The sequence below is a fragment of the Pipistrellus kuhlii genome, unplaced genomic scaffold (assembly GCF_014108245.1).
Source record: "Pipistrellus kuhlii isolate mPipKuh1 unplaced genomic scaffold, mPipKuh1.p scaffold_m20_p_8, whole genome shotgun sequence".
Classification (NCBI taxonomy): Eukaryota; Metazoa; Chordata; class Mammalia; order Chiroptera; family Vespertilionidae; genus Pipistrellus; species Pipistrellus kuhlii.
The window spans coordinates 52,975,018-52,988,602 of NW_023425584.1; the positions used below are offsets into that span (position 1 = coordinate 52,975,018).

The 13,585-nt window shown below is 39.0% G+C and overlaps 1 protein-coding gene and 1 non-coding gene across 4 annotated transcripts in view; both read left to right on the plus strand.

The window, feature by feature from the left end:
* The window catches only part of LOC118711147, a 78,498-nt gene extending 70,960 nt beyond the window's left edge, over nucleotides 1-7,538 (plus strand). For all 3 annotated transcript variants that reach the window (XM_045576557.1, XM_045576558.1, XM_036424111.2), the window contains 2 exons: nucleotides 3,855-3,945; nucleotides 6,494-7,538. In XM_045576557.1, the coding sequence (XP_045432513.1) occupies nucleotides 3,855-3,945; nucleotides 6,494-6,571 (169 nt within the window). In that variant the 3' untranslated portion in view covers nucleotides 6,572-7,538. The remainder of the gene's footprint in view (nucleotides 1-3,854; nucleotides 3,946-6,493) is intronic.
* A 3,762-nt stretch (nucleotides 7,539-11,300) lies between these two features.
* On the plus strand, nucleotides 11,301-11,489 carry LOC118711996. The gene has a single exon (XR_004985926.1). It is a non-coding gene; the product is annotated as a U2 spliceosomal RNA (small nuclear RNA).
* The last annotated feature ends 2,096 nt before the right edge of the window (nucleotides 11,490-13,585 follow it).

Genomic DNA, 13,585 nt, shown 5'->3' on the forward strand with positions numbered 1-13,585 from the left:
ATAGAATATTTAGAACTGGAGTAGACCAATTAAACATCAAGCCTTGAGTAGCAATACAAAACTGAAACAGCAGTTCAATGGAAAATTATTGGTCAATATGCCAGTACTCATACAAATATATTTTCTATTTTTGCCACATAGTGACCAATCAGTGCCACCTTTTTCAAGCCTTTGTTGTGTTTGTCCTCTCTACCACTTAGGGCCCTCCGGGTAGAGATGATGTCCCAAACCTCTTTATATTACCAGCACTTAATTGGACATGTGCTCCCAATTTACTATTGATTCTAAAAGTGAGCCAGGACATAATCTGCTTGGCAAATAAAATGGTCACTGAATCCATTTTTTAAAAAAGCTTATCAGGTAATTTCCCATCAACCGTATTAAATATCCATGTAGGTAGTAGCATCTAGGTCCAAACACAATGGCCTGCAAGTAGAAGGACCTCATTAGCACATATTGAGCTTTATCAATTCATTCAATAGGTATTATTTATTGAAAGTCTATCTAAACCACTCAGGGTTTTTCAGCACTTAATTTTTTTTTTTTTTTTTTTTTAATAAGTTTTTATTGTTCATATTATTACAAATGTTCCTTTCCCCCCCCCCCCCACCATTGCTCTCCTCCACCAGGTTCCCACCCCACCCTCTGCCCTTTCCCCTCTCCCCATTGTCCTCATCCATAGGTGCACAGTTTATGTTCAGTCTCTTCCCACGCCCCCCTCTCCCCTTTTCCCCAAGAATCGTCAGTTCACTCCCCTTCCATATCTCTGATTCTATTATATTCAACAGTTAATATTGTTCATCAGATTTTTTTTTAATTTCCTTGGTTTTTAGATTCACTTGTTGATAGTTACGTATTTGTTGTTCATAATTTTTATCTTTGTTTACCTTCTCTTCTGAAAGAACCCCCTTCAGCAATTCATATAATTCTGGTTTGGTGGTGATGAACTCCATTAGCTTTTTTTTATTAGTGAAGCTCTTTATCTGGCCTTCGATTCTGAGTGATAGCTTTGCTGGGTAGATTATTTTTGGCTGTAGGTTCTCGCTATTCATCACCTTGAATATTTCTTGCCATTCCCTTCTGGCCTGCATGGTTTCTGTTGAGAAGTCAGCTGACAATCGTATAGGTGCTCCTTTATAGGTTACTACCTTCTTTGCTCTTGCTTCTTTTAATATTCTCTCTTTGTCTTTTGCTCTTGGAATTTTAATAATGATGTGTCTCGGTGTGGTCCTCTTTGGATTCCTTTTGTTTGGAGTTCTGTGTGCTTCCTGGACTTGTAAGTCTAATTCTTTCACCAGATGGGGGAAGTTTTCTATCACTATTTCTTTCAGTATGTTTTCGATATCTTGCTCTCTCTCATCATCTGGGACCCCCATAATTCTGATGTTGGTTCGCTTGAAGTTGTCCCAGAGGTTTCTTACATTATCTTCAATTTTCTGGATTCTCTTGCCTTCTAGCTTCTGTGGAGGAGTGTCTTCTGGCTCTTTATGTTCCAAATCTTTGACTTGATTCTTGCGATCTTCCCTTCTGTTTTTAGGACTCTGTAAAATATTTTTTATTTCAGACAATGTATTCTTTATTTCTTGTTGACTCCTTATTAATTCTAGTTGATCTCTTTTCATATCCTCGTAGGCCTTATCCATCTTTTCTAGGAAATTCTTGAAAAACCTTGTAAGCGTAGATTTGAACTCTATATCCAGACGCTTTTTGTCCTCCATTTCTTTCGTTTGTGATCTATTTTGTTGTCGCATTTCGCAGTTACAGATGGGACGGGGAGCACTTAATTTTTTACTTATTTTTTCTCACAACTATTATCCTACAGCATACAATAATGAGATAATTTACCTAAAGTCACAGTAGTTGAACTAGGATTCAAACCCAAGTAGGCTTGGGCCTCCCAAGTCTGTGCTCTTGATCTCTCCATCACGTGACCTCCACAAGGGAATGCCTGTCAGCCTCCCTCTCTGCAGTCAGGGGGCACTCTCCCTTGCATTATTTCTTCTTGCAGACTTGGACATTAACACTTCCAAGGTAAAATGGGTTGTATAGGGTATCTGGTTTGGGCTTTACCCTGACCTAGCACTGATATGCTTAAAGTGATTCAACTTTAAATAATATGAATCAATCTTGGCCAACATTTCATTTTTCTTTGAGCTCCAAAGGACCTTATATAATCTAGGACCCTGCCCTAGATTTTCATGGAAGACTGGTATATATGCTGCACAGCAGAGCAGAAATCCTTGACTAGTAAGTCAAGCAAAGAATGTGAAAGTCTGGGGAGAATACTGTTATCACTTGAAACTTATGAGCAGACTTTTCTGTTTTGAATATAGTTGCAGTAATTACAAAAGTATGATTGACAACAGTTCTCATATAATTTTCTATTTCCTCGTTAAGCCCACATTACACTTGGTTATATGTACAAGGAAAAAAAAAATGGGTCAAATTTATATCATTAATAGTCATCAACTTACAAAGGAAATAGTAACCTAGGGCAGGTTTTCTTATTGAAAATTAATCTTTGCTTGAAATAACACATGTAGAAATTGCTCTTAAACATGGCTTTAATTTGAGTAATAATGAATGTACTTAATAGTATATAAAATTGGTCACTGAAATTGTACAGTGGGGAAAAAACAAAGGCTAGTCGTTTCAGTTCCTTGAAGGTAAAATGTTTAAGAGGAAAAAATAATTTTTCCTGATACTAGTCCTACAATTGACACAATATATGCTGCATGAAGATGTCAAAACAAAATGAAAGATTGTCTTCTATCAGTCCTTATTCTAGAACAAATGTTGGATGTATAAACTCATATTTGTGCCTATACAACCAATCAGAATATTTACTCTATTTCCATAATGTTTTTATACATCATTGCAAAGTTTTAATTACATTTATTTGTTTCCATGTTATAATTCAAGAAATTAACTAAACTTGTTTTAAAATAATATAACTGAAGGAAAATAATTTGTTACTAGATGACAATACATCTATCCAAGCAATTCAGCTAGTTTTCCCTTTTCATTTAATTTCCCCATTTCTGCCTCTGCTCCCTTCACAGATGCACATCTTGGTCCAAATACCCTGTTTCACACTGCCCTGGACAGTGTTGATCTTCTTTTAAGTATTTTCATGCAAAAATGTGTATATAAAGCATAAGTTTGTATATAGTGCATGTGTTTGTGTGTGTGTGTGTGTGTGTATAAATAACAATTCCATTAGTGTGTGTGTTTGTATGCATATTTTCCCATGCTCTAAGTACATTGATCACCAGATAGAAGTTACAATATAAGTTTGTCTTATGATCATTAGTAAATCTTCCCTGTGAACACTTTTATGAACTGTCTATTGAGATATTCTGGCATCAGTACATACTTTGTGGTATATGGTTAAGCCCATGATCAAAGACTAATACTGCTTGAAGCCAAAAAACAAAAACAAATAAAAAACAAACCCTAAAAAAAATACTTTCTAATACCAGCCTCATGATTAACACAATACATGCTATGTGTGAACTTCTTCCTTTTCACCACCAGTTTTGTGTCCTGGCAAATAGTTTTGAATTCTAGCCATGTGCTAGTGCTAGTGCTGAACCTGAAGCAAGGAAACTGGAAGAATGTTTCTGTGGGTTAAAATGCAAGTTGTACCATGGTATTAGGCTTTTTCACACCAATTGTCAGTAACAAGGGGAATAGTCAGTTTAGGTTTGGTGGAAGCCCACTACTGGTGTGAAAGGTATCAGTGCCATTGCCAATACATGGGAAGGCTAGCCAGTAACTGTAAGGAGGGTGGCTGGAAGAAACTATGACTAAATCTACTGTTAGAATTCATCTTTCTTTTCTTAATTCCATAGATATGATTTGCCAGGAATATATGCATTAAACTTCGTTTTAAAAAATTCCCTCGGTGGCGGAGGCACTGCCTCCCTGCGAAGTGACCCCCAGGTAAGCATCTAAACATTGAACATTTTCTTTGTGTCTGTTTCCTATGTTATGATGACATAGGCTGTATCAACAGCATCCAATGAACCATAGCACATACACTAATACTATAGAGCTCTCAGTTCAGAAGGAGGAAGCATAGAAGAGTAAAATATTTTTGGATAACTTCTTAGTAAAACATCATTATATTCATTTTAATGAATATGACTTTAGCGGATATGAAGATCATATAGAAAGAGAGACCACTTAGTATCTGGACATTTAAGAAAGTAGTTTATGACCTGATTTGGAAGCTAAAGATTATTTGGCATTCTATAGTTTAAGGAGAGCCATTATTTGAAGTAAAGAAAGTTATCTTTCTATCATGGCCCAGAAATAGTTGAAGCCAGGTACTACTATGGAATTGGGTTGAAATTTATCTGGATTATCCTAGGAAGGAACTAAAATTAGTAACTTAACTCAGTCCACTGTATCCTTTACCCTTCAATATTGCCTGTTATTTAATCCATCCTTTGAATCATCTGAAACTCATTAAGAAATCCTAAACTATACAGTAGCCGTTAGATAAGAATTGTAAAGTTGATAAGAATATCTCACATCTTCAGCTATTTGTCTTATCTAAGCCAATAGCCTATAGACATCATTGATTAAATGAAATCACTAGCAGGAAAGAGATACTTCAGTTCCTTTATATGTTTAATTTACTTTGATGTTTTTTTGTTTATTTTGCTCTGTGATTCTTATCATCTTATTTTTTTTCTTTATCATATTCTTATAATTAGTACATTCCCATATAAACATTGAGGGTTTCTGATTTGGGAACTGTATATCCTTGGTACATATTAGCCTTTCACATTTTGATCTTCACATAGAATTCATTAGCTACTTATACATTTTACTTGTAACTGTGTTCATTCAGTATGTGATTTTTAAATTTGTCATTATCTATCTATATGAAAAGCTATTATGATAAATGTCCAACTGGCTTCCTCTCCCTAGCAATGACTAGCTTCAGGTGGGAACACTTTACGCTGTAATCAAATGTCTGTGAAGTGTTTTCCCATGCCTCATCTCATTTGATCCTCACAGAAGTCCTGGAGTAGATAGATAGTAGACTCGGTGGAATTCTATTTTCTTTTCATTAGCCAAAAACGAGAGATTTAGGAAGCTTAGAAATTTGACCCGACTCTAAAGAAGTAAAAAATGGTGGACCAGACCATGAGAATGACTTCAGGTTTTCTCACTGCACAGAATATAGTCAAACACTGCTGCAGTTAAATATTTTACCCTTTGTTCTCCCTGCGTGATCTACAATAATAATATGCTTTGTGTTGATATTTACTGCTGTGTTGCTGACAATTACCTGAAAGAGAAGTTGGGTGCTTCACAGGGCTGGGAAAAGTTTAGCTACATCAGAAAGCAGGTCTAATTAAGCAAGTTTGTTCTATAACAATAAAAGGTTAAGTTGACTCTCACATGCACAATACATATAAAGTTCTCGCTGGCGCCAATTGCAGGTGTGTATTTCGATCTGTCATTGTCGATCATAAATTTGGTTGTTTTTGTTGACATCCTAAAGATGAAAGAAAGCAGCAGCATTGCACAGAAGTAACAATGGCAATTAAATATAATCAAAATAGTGATTGGGTAGATATAATTATCCCCGTGTGACCGAAGTTGCTGTCATATTCAGAAACAAAGATAGAGGATCTCCTTTTGAAAGGGACTTGCTCATTCATTGTAAACCAGATCCAATAATTCAAAAGCAACTAAAATGAAACAAATCAGTATCCTGTTTCCCATATTAGCTGCAATATCCTATTCTTTTCCCACGTGGCGAAAAGGCTGGGGAATAGATATTGCATTAAGACTCAGGGACAACAATGTAATTGACAGTAATACCAGATTGAAAGGATGATGCCAAAAAGGAAAAATTTCCCATTGAATTTCTTAAAAGTATTACACCTTTGGGAATGCTGTGTCATAAATAAGAATTGAAAGTAGATGCAATCAACATGCTACTGAGAAATTTTAATAGTAAGTGGGGTCTTTGTAATGGTACTAGATTTATTACAAAATGATTGCAACCTAACATAATCAAAGTTAAAATATTAATAGGATCTGTGGAGGAGAGGTTGTTCTGATTCCAAGAATTGATTTGTCCCCATCTGACACTGGCCTCAGTGTTAGAATAAGTTTAATCAATTTATCAGTCATTGTTTTTATCAATGTTGTTATTATGTCATGTCTTTGTGGCTGTTATTGTTTATTAATCAATTTATATGTTATTTTCATATACATTTACTAACTTTTTTTTCATCTCTGACACTTCTATTACAGAGAAAGAGCAAATAGCAATTATTAAAATATTTATTCTAATTAATTTCCTTTCAATGTGCATGAATTCGTGTACCAGGTCACTAGTTTCAAGTAAAATCTTATTTATCAAAATTATATAGTAATCACTTTTTAAAATGCGTGATATTAACATTAATAACTATAATAGAATTCTTTTTACACTCAGTACTTTTCTATTTGATTTGTTCAACAGGGCAAAGCACTTGGACAGATGGTACTGGACATCCAGATAAAAAATGTTCCTGATTTAAAGTCATTAGTAGGTGGCTGAAAGAGCTTCTGCTTTGGGAAACCTATTCTTAATACAAATGCAAAACTGAATAGGAGGTAAAAGAATATAGAAAATATGCATTAAAGCAAACACCAACTAGATAAATTGAATGCCAGTATTAAAAATGTGGTCACTATAAGGAAGAAGAGAATAGGTGATTTTTTAACCAATATAGAATTATAAACACCAAAGACATATGCAAGACAGAAATGAGAAGTGATAGATATATCATTTAGGCATTTGATGAATTTTTTTTCTATCAAGCATCTACTTTAAAAACTTGATAAATTGTGATTTGTTTAATGACATATTCACTTTTAGAATATCTCTGAACCCCCAATTCCAAGCTGAGATAATCTTGTTATGTGTTTGAAAAGCATATTACTCTCTTTTTTAAATGTTTTTAAAAATCCTATTGCCTATTCTAAATAATTTTTATACATAAGCATACAGATTAAGTTCAGGTTCAAAGAAGCACTCTATTAATTAGTTAGAAAATGTTAACACATGTGCAGTATTCTCACACTGAATTAGGAAAAATAGAAAATATCTGAATATTTTAGCTTCAATAGTAAAAAGTTTGAATAGTTAATGACACAATGTTCTAATACTTTGAACTCAAATTAAATTCAAAGTTTGCTATGCAACTAATTTTCAAATGTTAGTCCAGGTGACATTTAACCACTTTTAATTAACTATCTTTATTTTCTGTTCCATGGTAAATAATATGGTGATGATTTTGCAGTGAGTTGATATAATAAAAATATGATTACAGTTTTTAATGAATTATTCTGATGAGCCTAGATACCCTTATGAGCACCCCACCCCATCCCTAATGTAATACTAGAGACTGGCATCACTAAGTGAGAGCCTATTGTCACAGAACAAATGAAGAAGAAAAAGATCAAACTTCTAGGACTGTGCATGTAAAATTTAATGTAAATAAATGCTCTGAATAGGAATGGAATAAAGACTCATTTTTTTTTTTTTGTTTAGATTTTTACATAAGCAAATGACCAATATACTAGTACATGCATGAATTTCTATGCGAACTTTGCCAGCTGGCTGAGTTTGGGAGTTGTCTTCTTTAGAGTCTGCAGCACAAACTAAAGGCAGGACAATCTTTTTTACTACAACTTCCAAGTTTCTAGAGCTACACTTTGTATCTGCTTTCTCCTTTCCTGTCTTAGAGGAACAAAAGTCCTTACTCCTCTCTAGTTCTAACTCTCCACCCGTAGTTTTGATGACTTTGCTTTCCATCTCTTCTGAGACTAACTTCCATCAGCTATCCTATTTTTTTCTTTGCTGTATATTTTTCTTCTCCCCTCATTTCCCTCTATGTACATATATTCTCATGTGATCCCATTTAAATCTAACAAAAAGCAGATGAACGACAAGACATTTTTCATTTGATCCCCTCACCTTTCCTTTACTTCAAAACTTTTTCACTTGTTTCCACTTTGTCTAGACCTTCCCTTTGCCTGACTCTTACTCTGTCAACCTCAGCAAATTGGCTCTGGCACCTTTCCTATTGCCTAATCTATCTGTCCCTCGATCCTCTTGCTAGCTTGTCTGAATTTGACACTATTGAACATGCCCTCTTAGTACAACTGTCTTCCTCAAGCACTTCCTCTCATTCCTCCTCAAGCACTTTGGCAACTCTTCAGTGCAGCCTTTATGTGGAGCTTTGTTCTGGTTGCCTTCTCTTCCCATTCTCTGTGCTGTCCTTATGCAGTTTCATCTACTCCCAAGGTCTGAGCCAGCAACCCAGACATTTTTGACTCCCAAGTTTCTATCTCTTGGCCAGACTCCTCTCTAGAGATCTTACTTTATCTATTTGTGTACCTGTTACCATCCTTAGCTAGTTATTGGAAAGAAGAGAGCAAAAATAAGTCAGAAATTGTTGAGCACATTTAGCTGGGAAGCTGAGGAGGCCTCTTTGGTCACCAGGAAGCGACAGCTTCACACCCCAAGAAATCGCAGCATTGTCCCTCTAAGGGGATTAACACTCCTCCCTTCCCCCTCCAGTACTGGATATGCTGAGTGTGTGTGTGTGTGTGTGTGTGTGTGTGTGTGTGTGTATTGGGGGAGGAGGGGAGAGGACAGGCACAGTAGAAGTCAAAATGGCACAAGGAGAAGTGCTGGGCCATAGAGGCCTATCAGTATAACCTGGGAAAATGATCCTTGGCTAGGGGATGCAAGCCCAATGCAAGTTCTTGAAATCTTAGGAAGTTAATTGGTTATTTTGAAAAAGCTCCTTCTTAAAACCCCAGGAGAACAAAGCTCCCCTCTCACCACCTGTGTTAATGCCTTCTCTCACCACCTGCGTTAGTGCCTTCTCACCATACTAGTTATGTGGCCTTAGCAGCTGCAGTGGCCACTGGCTGGGCAGACTCCAGATTCAGGCTCCAGTGGGAACCTGGATACTGCAGCATAGCAACCTCTGGCAGGTGGGAGCACAGCTAAGCTAGCTGGATGCTGGATGGAACTAAGTTTTAACATGGCACAGGCTCTCTGGACATTGACTCTCTTTCTGGCCCTGATTTTCCATGGAGAGATGAGACATTGGGGAACTCCTTTAATTCTGCTTTCTGAATAAATATCCTCTCTTATGGGTCCCTGGAAGTGCTTTTCTTCATAACACTGCAAGAATCTTATTTCTGCCAGCAGCATCCCCACTTTGAAAAGCCATAGACTGCTGGTACTCAACATATCCAAAAATTGAATTCCTTGTCTTCCTCCCATAAACCTATTCCTACTCCTACCTTCCTTCTCTCAGTGAAGAGCTTTGCTGGTTGTGCAGCAGGGAACTTCAGAGTCATCCCTGGCCCCTCGTTACTCCTCTTACCACTCTTACCACCACCATACCTCCAGGCCACCACATCTTGCCAGTGTGTCTCCAGAAATATTTTTTAACTTCTTCCCATGCCCCTCCATCTCATTTCCCATTGGTTAGTCCAGCTCCTTTTCTTATCTCTTACCTGGACTGAGTGGCCTTTTAATTGGTCTCTGCTTCTGGTTTCTCTCCTTTCTCCCACCTATCCATTCTCTACCCTGCCTCCGAGCTACCTTGGATCATCTAATTTTCCTTTTCTGGAAAACCTCTAGTGGCTCTCTACTGCTTACAGAATCTCTGCCTCCTTTATATTACTGCTGCCTTAATTAACAAATAAGTTATAGTAAACTATATTCATTCTGGTCATTTTTCATATTATGAAAATATAATTTTTTGTTTTGCCCAGTGTTCTTATTTTACTGGGGTTTTTGTTTATTTGTTTTCTGTATTTTTTTTGGGGGGGGGGGGGGGTGGGGGGGAGATGCCCTAACTGATTCCTGTCCTGCTGGAATTGCAGCCTTTAATCTTTCCAAAGACAATGGGCAGGATTGAAGCTCTCAAAAAGAGGTGCCAGCCAACCAGGAAGCTGGGGAAATCTTCCTCCCAGGAGGTAATGGATTCCTGTTAGCCTAGCATTCCAGGCAGCACCAAGCTAGGAGGCTGCAGGAAAAGGAGTCTGCTCTTTTCCCTGTTTCCTGAGGGAAGTTCACAAAGTCTTTCCCTTACCTCCTTAGAGCTAGCTAGTTTGGGCCTCTGTTCCTGGGGCCAGACTCTAGTATACGTAAACAAAACAGAAGGGAAACTACTGTTAAAATTATCATTATTTATGTGCTCAATGATTTAATAATCTAAACATGAATTAAGAACAACAACAACAACAAAAGCATCTTAAGGGAGGACAGTGCTTTAAAAACATAAGTTTAGGAAATCAAATGTGCCAGGCTTAGGACTCAGGGGAAAGAAGGTCTAACAGGTAAGTAAGAAGTCTGGGACACAGCCCTGGTTTTGCTTCTGACTTTGTGCCCTTGGGCAGTACGTTGAAGTGTCCCAGATTCCTAAAGTCTAAGGACAAAGTAGGACTACTGGCTGATCAAATTCTGGGAACTTCCTGGTGAGGGCATACTATTGACCAAAAAAGATATTAACCAGACCTTTCTATCAGAGTAAAATAACTGATGTTAGAAGCTGGACCCAAGGGTATTTGAGAAGCAGGAAAATGAAGTATAAATTAAAAAGTGTGGGATGCAAGTTTGAACTTCCAGGGTTGGGCACAGCACCTGGCATGTAGCAGGTACTCAGTAAACGAACGGATGCCGTGTCTGAGCTGATGGAAGGTCAGGCGTCCCCCCATGATGATGGACCTCGGACCGGAAACCTGTGGCCATGTCCTGATCTACACTAACACGGGGGCAAAAACAAAGTTATAAGCCTCGTTTTCTTTCCATGTAGAATGGAGGAGATACTTTACAGAGTTATGAGGATCAAGTGAGAAAATAGTTGTTCAGTGCCTAGCAAACACACAGGAAGCACACAATATTGTGATCATATATCCTCCATTTCAAAGCCTTCTCCGAAGACGGGGAGGCAGGATGCAGAGGTAAAACGTCTGTTGGTGGGAAATCCATTAGCCTTCCAGCCTTCTGCTGGACTCTGCAGCGTGTCCCTGTGAGCAGAGACCTCTTTCTCCCGGAAACACTTTTACCACCCCCCTGCCTCAGCGATGGTGAAGCCTGGAAGTTAAGTGGGTTTTGTGAGCCCCAATTTCAACCTGCTTACCGCAGAGACCCAGCAGAGTCTTGGCCTGTGCAGTTCAAAATGGACCTGGGCCTGAGACCCGCAGCTGGGAGGGCCCAGGGCCAGGGCCTGAAGCTCAGGTTAGGAAGTTGCTGCTGCATCGCCTCTAGGCCTTTTGGCTAAGATCAAGTGTATATCTGTTCTTATCAGGATGTGGCTGCTGCCCCTGTTTTTCCACAGGGCTCCAGAGCAGCAGTAGTTCAGGTGAGAGTCTGCTTTTCAGAGCAGGGTATGTGTTGATCAGGAAAGCCTCTGGTCTTTTAGAATCACCAGACCTGGAGACCCATTCTTGTGCATTTAAGACGTTTGCACCTTGAAACTTGAACAAGGCCCTTCGTACAGTCTGGGAAATAAGAGGTCTTTTTTAGCAACCAGGAGGATTCTCCTTTTCCCAGTGGCCCAGCTCTGGTTTAGGAAGAAGAACTTCCTAAGGTTAGATTTCTCTTAGGCACTTCCTTCTAACAGCTGTTGTCTTCGCATAGACTTAAAGTCCATGCAAGCTGGAAGGTATTAATGCAAGTGGGAGCCTCTTAGCGTGTAAATGTATTTAGCCATCAAAACCTGACCCTCGGCCATAGAAATATCGGATTCTCAATAAAAGAGAAGCACCACATGACCTCACTCATTTATGGATAATAAAGAACATTATAAACTGATGAACCAAAAGATAGATATAGAGACAGTAAAGCAACAAGTAGACTGTCAAATTATAGCAGGTAAGGTAGGGAGATCTGGGGGAGATAATAGATCAACCTAAAGACTTGTATACATGCATATAAGTACAACCAATGGACACAAAACTCTGGGGAGGGAGGGTATGTATGGGGGGCAATGTTAAAATATGTACACAGATAATAATTTAATAAAAATTTAAAAAAAAGAAATATTGGACTCAGAACGTTGAGCATTTGCCTTTTGCAAGGTTACACTGATTGTTGAAGAACAGGGAAGGAGAGGACAATCAGTTGAGCCATAAGAGCTCCTTTGAGGCTGCATTTTCAATTGAAAGGTAGCCTAATCCTCACTAATTCCTCCCTGCTTAAGAAGACAATCCACGCCCTGCTACCTCCTTCCAGTTGCCCGAATTGAATTCTAGGCAGGCGGTGGGGGAAGTGGCTGCTTGCGGGCAACTTCATTGAAAAAAAAAATAAAAATTAATGGCATAACATTTTGACTTAAAAATAATTGGGAATCATCAAAGACAAAAATAACTTTCAAGAAACTATGAACACTCCCCATGCTGATTCATTTCCAAAGAAGCAGAACGCCTCTATCTTGAGCAACCTACACGGATTCATGCCTCATCTACTGACCTCATCTCCTTTTTTTCTTTAAGGGACTCCCTTAAGGCAGAGGCTCCAGCAACAACATGAACCCCACCGGGGAAAAAAGAAAAATGAAAGGCAAATCACCTTACCTCTCACCAAAGGGCCCTAGGGATGCGGCTATTGAGGGTCTTCCAGTGATCTGTCCTTAGAATACTTTTGTCCCCAAAGAGCCCTCTATGGAGCCATGAGGCATTAGTTCTCTATGCTTCAGTCTCCGCAAATTCCCGAGATAGTGTTACCAGTTAGTGACCCCCAGAGACGGAAATCGCTAATTACCAAGTCAGTTTTGTTTTATTTTTTAATCTCCCTGGCCCATTTGGCTCTTGACCTTAAAGGGCTCCAGATCTTGGTGCGTTCTCGGAGCTGGAGCCACTGTCCTGTCCAGAGTCCAAGAGCCCGACCTGGGGTCCGCAGCACCATGTCCGCGGGGTCTTGATCAGACCTGTAAAAATGCACTCAGATTTCAATCCTGCAGCGGAGCTGGTGTGCTGCTGCAAGCTGGCAAGCAACCCGGTGCAGAGGGGTTTGGTTTGTTTCAGCAACTCCACAGTTTATTTATTTTTTAAATGTAGGGGGAATACTGGGCCAAAAAAAAAAAAAAGAAAGAAAAAAGGTTGTTTTAAATGTACACGTCCACTGCCTCTCTCTCCTTCTTCCACCGTTTTCTTTCGATTCATTGTGGGAAATGGAATTTCTTCTCTTTGCTGGGATTATAAAGTGATTCAGGATCATTTTTGAAATGAACAAAAGTCACCGGCAAGCAGACGACTGGGACCCAGCGCTGATGGCAGAGCTGGGGTGGGAGCCAAGACCGGGCCTCCTCCCAGCAGTTCCAGGTAAGATGAGCGGCCCTCAGTCCATCCACCGCAGCGAGCCCCCTCCCCAGGAGAGAGGAGGATTTGCTGGCTGATGAATCAAATTAGCTCCATACTGAGAGGTTTAGTTGAGCCTAGCGGGGTTCTCCATTGTGGCCTCAGTCTGAATTTAGGTATTTGCAAAATGCAGAGATTTTCCACCTGTGCATCAAGGGGTATGTCGGTGTGAAGCAAGACTTTT